Source organism: Rhincodon typus, chromosome 49 (genome assembly GCF_021869965.1).
Source record: "Rhincodon typus isolate 14 chromosome 49, sRhiTyp1.1, whole genome shotgun sequence".
In the NCBI taxonomy this organism is placed as follows: Eukaryota; Metazoa; Chordata; class Chondrichthyes; order Orectolobiformes; family Rhincodontidae; genus Rhincodon; species Rhincodon typus.
In genome coordinates, this window is record NC_063380.1 from 3,971,551 (window position 1) to 3,979,066 (window position 7,516).

General features: G+C 46.8%; 1 protein-coding gene across 1 annotated transcript in view; it reads left to right on the forward strand.

The window, feature by feature from the left end:
• Positions 1 to 2,840, forward strand: part of LOC125488088 (serine/threonine-protein kinase 36-like) — a 31,023-nt gene extending 28,183 nt beyond the window's left edge. Inside the window, exon 14 of the mRNA XM_048620912.1 lies at positions 2,685 to 2,840. Within this exon, the coding sequence (XP_048476869.1) occupies positions 2,685 to 2,840 (156 nt within the window). The remainder of the gene's footprint in view (positions 1 to 2,684) is intronic.
• Positions 2,841 to 7,516: the final 4,676 nt, after the last annotated feature.

A 7,516-nucleotide genomic window follows, 5' to 3' on the forward strand; every position in this document is an offset into this window, starting at 1 on the left:
AGCACTGAGGGAGCGGGCACTGTCGGAGGGTCAGCGCTGAGGGAGCGCCGTGCTGTCGGAGGGTCAGCGCTGAGGGAGCGGGCACTGTCGGAGGGTCAGTGCTGAGGGAGCACTCTTAAAAAGTCAGCACTGAGATTGTGCTATACTGTCAGAGAATGAGGGCTGAGGGATCCGTGGAGTTTGTTGGACTGTGTACCTGAGTATCGACCTTGCTGTGTTCAGACAATAAATATCACTCTGTTGGTCAGCTCCAGCATGAATTACCTTCCAGATGCCCTGCCTCATTCCCAAGTTAATATTACATCAGTTTATTCTCAAGAAATGCAGCATACAGAAATTGCCACTCTCTAAACTTCCCCTTCAATGAGTTTGCAAGTCACCGCGATCGAGATGATAACTACATTTAAATACTGATGTCCTAGCTCCCGTGGTGAATGACCTGGTGTTGCGGCACACTGTTTTCCAGCGGTCTACAGTCCCAACTCAGGGGACATGTCAACACCCAAAGAAGCGTACGCACCCAGTCTTGACGTCCCCCCACTCCTAGGAAAACCACCGCTGTCGTTCACCTTCTCTACACCCCTTTTGACTTTTCAAACGTCTATAAGGTCACCCCTCAACCTCCTACGCTCCAGTGACAAAAACCCTAGCCTCTCCTTATAACTCAAACCCCTCCATTGCTGGCGACATCCTGGTAAATTATTTCTGAACCCTCTCGAGCTGAATAAAACTGTTGTGTTTCAGATGTTCTTGTTGGGGGGAGGGAGGGTGGTTCTAAACATGGACCTCTCTGGAGTGAGATTTCTGTTTTAAACAGGAGATTGAAAGGTGCCTGCTAGTCGACGTGAGGAGGACTTGAGTTCTCTTTAATGTGAGTGGTTGATTTTATTTAATTTTGTATGTTTGTTTTTTTGTGTGTTTTGTAACTTAACCCACATCCACCATTTCCTCAGGCGGTTCATTCCACACATGAACCAATCCCTGTGCAAATAAATTTGCCCCTCTCACATTCAATCTATGCCGTCTAGTTTTGGACTCCCCTACCCTGGAGAAAAGACCTTTGCTATTCGTTATCTTGCCCCTAACCCGCTGTAAGGTCACCCCTCAAACTCCTATGCTCCAGTGTGAGCCTGTCCTCATAACTCAAACCCTCCGGTCCTGGTAAATCTCTTCTGCACTCTCTCCAGTTTAATACCATCCTTCCTGTAACAAGGCGACCAGAACAGTATGCAGTACTCCAAAAGCGGCCCTCACCCATGTCCTGAACAACCACAATATGACCTCCAACTCTCACACTCACTGAGCAATGAAGGCAACTTTGCCAAACGCATTCTTTAGTATAATGCCTGCCTGTGATGCACCTTTCTAGGAACTGTGCATCTGAACCCCTAGTTCTCTGTGTCGAACAACACTCCCCTGTCCTTCCCTGTGCAAGTCCTGCCCTTGTTTCTTTCACCAAAAATGCAACACCTCACATTTATCTAACTTAAGCTCCATCTGCCAATCCATGGCCCATTCACCCAATTGAGCGAGATCCTTTTGTCGTCTCCAACAACCTTCTTCACAGTCCACAATACCACCAATGTTGGTGCCATTTGCAAGCTTATACCCATGCTTCCTCCATTTTTGTCCAAATCATGTATATAAATGACACAATTAATCTTAGATAACCTTCCTCACTGTCCTCAATACCACCAATTTTGATGTCATCCGCAAACTTACTAACCAAGCCCATTCTCATCCAAATCATTTATATATTGAACAAGTGGTACCATATTAAAAATGTGTCGTCCCCTCACAGACCTTCAAATGACAAATGGACAGAGGTGTTCAGGTAGATCTGGATGTGAATGTACAAGGCATGATTAGTTAGTTTGTGGATGATACAAAATTAGGAGGTATCGTGGATAGCGAGGAAGGGTAGCAAAAATTACAGAGTGATCTTGATCAGATGGGGAAGTGGGCTGAGAATTGATAGATGCAATTCAACACATAAATGTGTGGCGTTGCATTGTGGAAAGTCAAACCGAGGTAACGAATAGTAAATAGTATGGTCCTGAGGAGTGTTGTGGAACAGAGGGAGTTAGGAGTACGAGTACAGTTCATTGAAAGCTCTGCACCTCGTTGCCTATCGGGAGAGGTTGGCCACTGTAGGATTTTAATCCTTGCAACGCAGGAGAATGAGGAGTGACATTATTAAGGTATTTAAAATCATGAGGGGCAGAGATTGGATGAATGCATATAGTCTTTTTTTTTTTCCCAGGGATGGGGAATTGAAAACTATAAGTCACAGGTTGAAGATGAGAGGGGGAGGATTTAAGAAGGACCTGAAGAGCAAAATCTTCACATGGAGAGTGGTGCGTATATGGAATGGGCCGCCAGAGAAAGTGATTTGAGGCAGGTACAATGTTAACATTTAAAAAAAAAATTGAATAGGTACATTGATGGGAAGTGTTAGGGACCCAAATGCGGTCAAATGGAACTGGCTAAGTGGGCACCATGGTCAACATGGACCAGATGGGCCGAAGGGCCTGTTTCCATGCTGTATTCCTCTATGGTTCTAGTTTTGCTGCCAAAATGCTGGAGGGAAATATGGTGGTTAGATCGCAAATTTCCAGTGCTGGCTTTTGGAAACCATTCTGGAAGTCTTCTGGATTGTCTAAGACCCCTAACTTAAAACACAGGAAAGTTACCAGCGTGTCCACACCAACGTGTACATGGCTATGCATTTCCCAGAAGCTGTTCCCCTGAGAATCGCATCTGCCGAAATATTGATGACGATGTTGACCAACTTTGGAACGATCTGCCCAGAAGACTCAGGGGTCAAACGTTGTGCCTAAAATATTACAGGCAGTCATGGTTAACCACGATGCAACCCAGTTGATGTTTTCAATGCATCGCGCACAGTCATAGCCATGTTAATGACCTACGCCATCTCCTTCGGCCTGGCTCTTTGCCAGTCATCAGGAACATCTTTCCTGCTTCGACCCTGTCTAGTCCTGTGAGAATTGGTCACGGCAATGAAGGATGCCACACCAGGAGCAGCAAGAGTTCCCAGAATAGGATAGGAGATGGGCCGAAGGGTCTGCAGCAAGCTCTGAAGCATTATTTTAATGATCATTGATTATAATTCGTCGATAGATGGTTGAAATTGCAGCCTGATGTCAGAGCATGCAAGCCTATTCCTGATCTCTCCTTTCCCTGAGATAACAAGGTGTAGAGCTGAATGAACACAGCAGGCCAGGCAGCATTGGAGGGGCAGGAAAGCTGATGTTTCGGGTCTAGACCCTTCTTCAGAAAATCATCTGCAGTTCCTACTAACTCTCCTTTCTCTATCTCTCTCTACCTCTCTGTCCTCTCCCTCTCTCTCTGTCTCTTCATCATTCACTTCCCCACCAAACCCCCTTCCTACTTTCATAAGAATATCAGAAGCAGGGGTAGGCCACCTGGCTCATCGAACATGCTCCGCTATTAAATAAGATCATGGATGATCTTTTCGTGATCTCAGTTACACTTACCATCAGCTCACCATTACCCTTAATTCCTTTACTGTTCACAAAATTATCTGTCCTGGCTTTAAAAACATTCAACAAAGTACCCTCAACTGGGTGAGGAGTTCCACAGATTCACAGCCCTTTGGGTGAAGAAGTTCCTCCTCAATTCAGTCTTGAACCTACCCACTTATTTTGAGACATTCCCCTTTGCTCCAGTTTCACATGTGAGGAAAAATACCCCGCTTCTATTTTATTTATTCCCTTCATAAATTTACACGTTTCTTTAAGACACTCCTCCCACCTCATTCTTCTAAATTCCAATGTGTATAGTCCCAGTCCACTCTGTCTCTCTCCCTTTCAACTCCGAATTCAACCTTCTGAACTTCGTCTGCACCCCTTCCAGTGCCAATGCATCCTTTCTCAAGTAAGGAGACCCAAACTGTGTGCAGTTCTCCAGGTATGGCCTCAACAGCACTTTGTTGGCATTTATTTGGGTGCCTTGTCCAATGCCTTCTGGAAATCCAGATATATCATATCCACTGGTTCCCTGTTGAGCACTGTGCTCATTCTGTATTTCTCTCTCCCTGTCTCTTCACCACCCCTCCAACCCTGTCTCTCTCTCTTTCACCCCTCTCTCTCTCCGCCTCTCTTCACCCCCCCCCCCCCCCCCTCCCCCCCCCCCCCCCCCCCACCCCTCCCTGTCTCCGTGCTGGAGGTCCACCTGGCTGACTGCAATGTAGTCATACATCAGAAGATGCCCCTTATTCTCCCCACAGGCGATTATTTCACTGCCAGTGCTTTGCTTCTCAGCAATTTCTATCCCTCCATTGGATACCATTCTCACAAATAAAGACAGCGCTCTGTCTCGAATTGCCCCTCTAACTGAGTGGCACCCCCTTCAAGGAACCCAGATGAACACCAACCGCATCCCCATGGGTCCAGGAGTCGCTCTGGTGTGGCCTTACGCTGTGCAGCCCATCTATTTGATGCTGGCTCTCACTCCTTTCCGGTGCCCACCTCCTGCCTTCTACCTCCCCTTCCCGCTACATTGCCGATGAGGTAGAGATGGCAAGAAACAGAGAGAGGGAGTTAGCGAGAGACAGTGAAGAGCGAGACAGCGAAAAAGCAAGGGAGTGAGAGAGGGAGACATTAAGAGACGGGAGGAGAATTGAGGTCATCGGGCCCATCCCATCGGTTCCTCATTTGCTTTGGAAAATAATTTACTACTGATCAGCGAACTGAGTCTCCTGTTCCCTGTTTTCTCCCCCTGTACTCTTTCGTCCCTAACAATGGGATCTAACTCCTTCATGAAAACACTCAGCTTTCTGTGACAGAGAATTGCACAGGCTCCCCCACTCTCCGAGTGAAGACATTTCTCCTCATTTCAGTCCCACTCCACCTTCTTTAGACTGTGACCACCTGGTTCTGAACTCTTCCCCTGGTCACCTGGAGCATCCTTCCTACATTTACCCTGTGTACTGCCGTTGGAATTTTACAGGTTTCTATGAGATTCCCCCTAATTCTTCGAAACTCCCGGCGCATATGGCCCTAACTGATCCAGTCTCTCTTCACTCATCACTCCTGACATCCCAGGAATTGGTCTGGGAAATCTTCGCTGCGCACTTCCTCAGATAAGTACATCCCCAAAACCACGCAGACAATACTCCAGGCGTGATCTCACTCTGTACAATGGCAGCTTGATATCTCTGCTCCTGTACACGAACCCTCTCGCCATGAAGGCCAGCACCCCATTCACCTTCTTTGCCACCCGCTTTTCCTGTAGTTAGGATACCTAGGTCCCGTTGCATCATGCCCACTTCCTCAATACATCACTATTTAATGTGGGTCAATCTTAATTCAGATTAATCTCCACTTTTATGTACCACTGACATTAATTTCCAATTTCGAAGCTTATCAACTGGTCATCAATTCTTCCAGATGTAGGGATGACAATTCCAACCCATTGTCCCAAAGCATTAGCCTTCTCCCCTGGATTACACTGGAGTGTTGTCACCAATCAGGTACTGTCTCCAGAACTGGGTTGCTGAGGGATGTGAGGTCCTGACATCAGAGCCGCATTCAACCGAGCATGGCATCAAGGAGCCCTCGCAAAATTGGAATCAATGGGTATTGGGGGAAAAAAAATTTCCACTGGCTGGAGTCAAACCTGGCACAAAGGGTGCAGTTGCTGATGATCGGTCATCTCACTCCAGGACATCTCTGCAAGAGTTCCTCAGAGTGGTATCCTCGCCTCAACCACGTTCAAATGCTTCATCAATGACCATCCCTCTATCGTAAGATCAGAAGTGGGGATCTTCACCAATGGCTCAACACCACTCACGACTCCTCAGGTCCTGACACAGTCCGCGTTCAAATGCAACAGGATCTGGGCAACATCCAGGCTTGACGTATTAACTTTAGATTCTTTCTTGGGACTTGGGTATCACGGGCTCAGTGTCGCCTAATTGGCACCTAGAGAATGTGGGGGAAAGATGCCTTCTTGACCCTCTGCGGATCAACCCCCCTCAATCCCAAGTTTCGTAGGGACAGCCCACGCAGTGCTATTAGGGAGGGAGTTCCAGGGATTTGACATCAGCAACACTGTATGAATGGCCGTTGACATTCCAAGTGGAATGGTGTTGGAAAGGGAGGGCAGGAATGAGAATGTGCTGCTACCCTGCACCTGCACCTCCTTTTCCTTCTGGACCCTCGGCTAGTCACTGTGGTGCGTCTTGGAGATGATACACACTGCTGCTGGTGTGTTGGAAGGAGGGAGTGTTGATGGTGGGGGTCAGCGTCTCGATCCAGCGGCGGGGGAGAAGGGCGCTGCTTTGTCTTGGATGGTTTCCAGCTTCTCGATTCTTGTCAGAGGTGCTCCCATACAGGCAATCGGGAGATATTCAATCACAAGAGACAATCCAGCCATCCCTTCTTAGTAGTCAGTGTTGTTACCATCGCTGAATCATTGAGAGAGAATCTAACCATCACCCCCTTAACGTTCAATCTGTTACTTTCGCTCAATAACTCCCACGAACAACATCCAAGTGTTTATGCTTCACGACCCCACAGAAACTGAAGTCCCCCGTGTCCAAATGCAACAAGACCTAGACATTATCCAGGCTCGGCCTGATAAGTGGCGAATAACTTTCATGCCTACATAACGCAGTGAGCCGCAATTATATTATATGTTATATTACACCAGAAAAGTTCATACCACACTGTGTCTGATCAGTGAGGCACACACTGATGGTGATGTGAGACCTCGGGGGGATAGGAGTGTGGTGAGGATGACAAAAAGTGTTTTTGCCAAACTTTTCAGTTGCTTTTCCTAGAGGGGGGCTAAACGGTTGACCTGATAGTAAAACTTGTGAGAGGCATGGATTGGGTGGTTTTTCAGAGTCTTTTATTCCCAACGTCGAAATGTCAAGTGTTAGGAAACAAGCTGAGAGGAAGCAAGTTGGAAGGAGATGTGCGAGGTCTGGTTTTTTATTTATATACTTAGGGCGGTAGGTCTGTGGGACGTGCAGCCAGGGAAGGTGGTAGGAATTAAACCCATTGTTTTCTGACCAGGCTTTTGAATAATCGGTCACAGAATTTTGTGCATACTCAATTCTCAACACCCGTTGGTAGTTTAAACGTAACTCCTAGCAATTTATGAACAGCGCAGTAACAGTATTCATGCATTATTAAGTACGAAAATAATGTAATTAATGTCTATACTTAAATTCCAATGAGCTTTATTTTCAGCCCCGTTCACACAAAAGACACACAAATGAATAAATGCAGTTAACACTATTTTGGTCCTGCCATCATTTGCTGAGAATATACAGAGTTTGTCGATGGTACATCACTCAATCAGGCAAAGAAGAGAGTGACACGTCACCAAAACGAATCCTCTCCCAAGCCAAAAATCATTCTGCAGAATGTATTGGGAAAGAAATCTGCCAAAATCTCTGTCTCTAACTCTGTAACGACTCTCTCTCTTTCTCTCTCTCTCTCTCTCTCTCTCCCTCTGTGTGTGT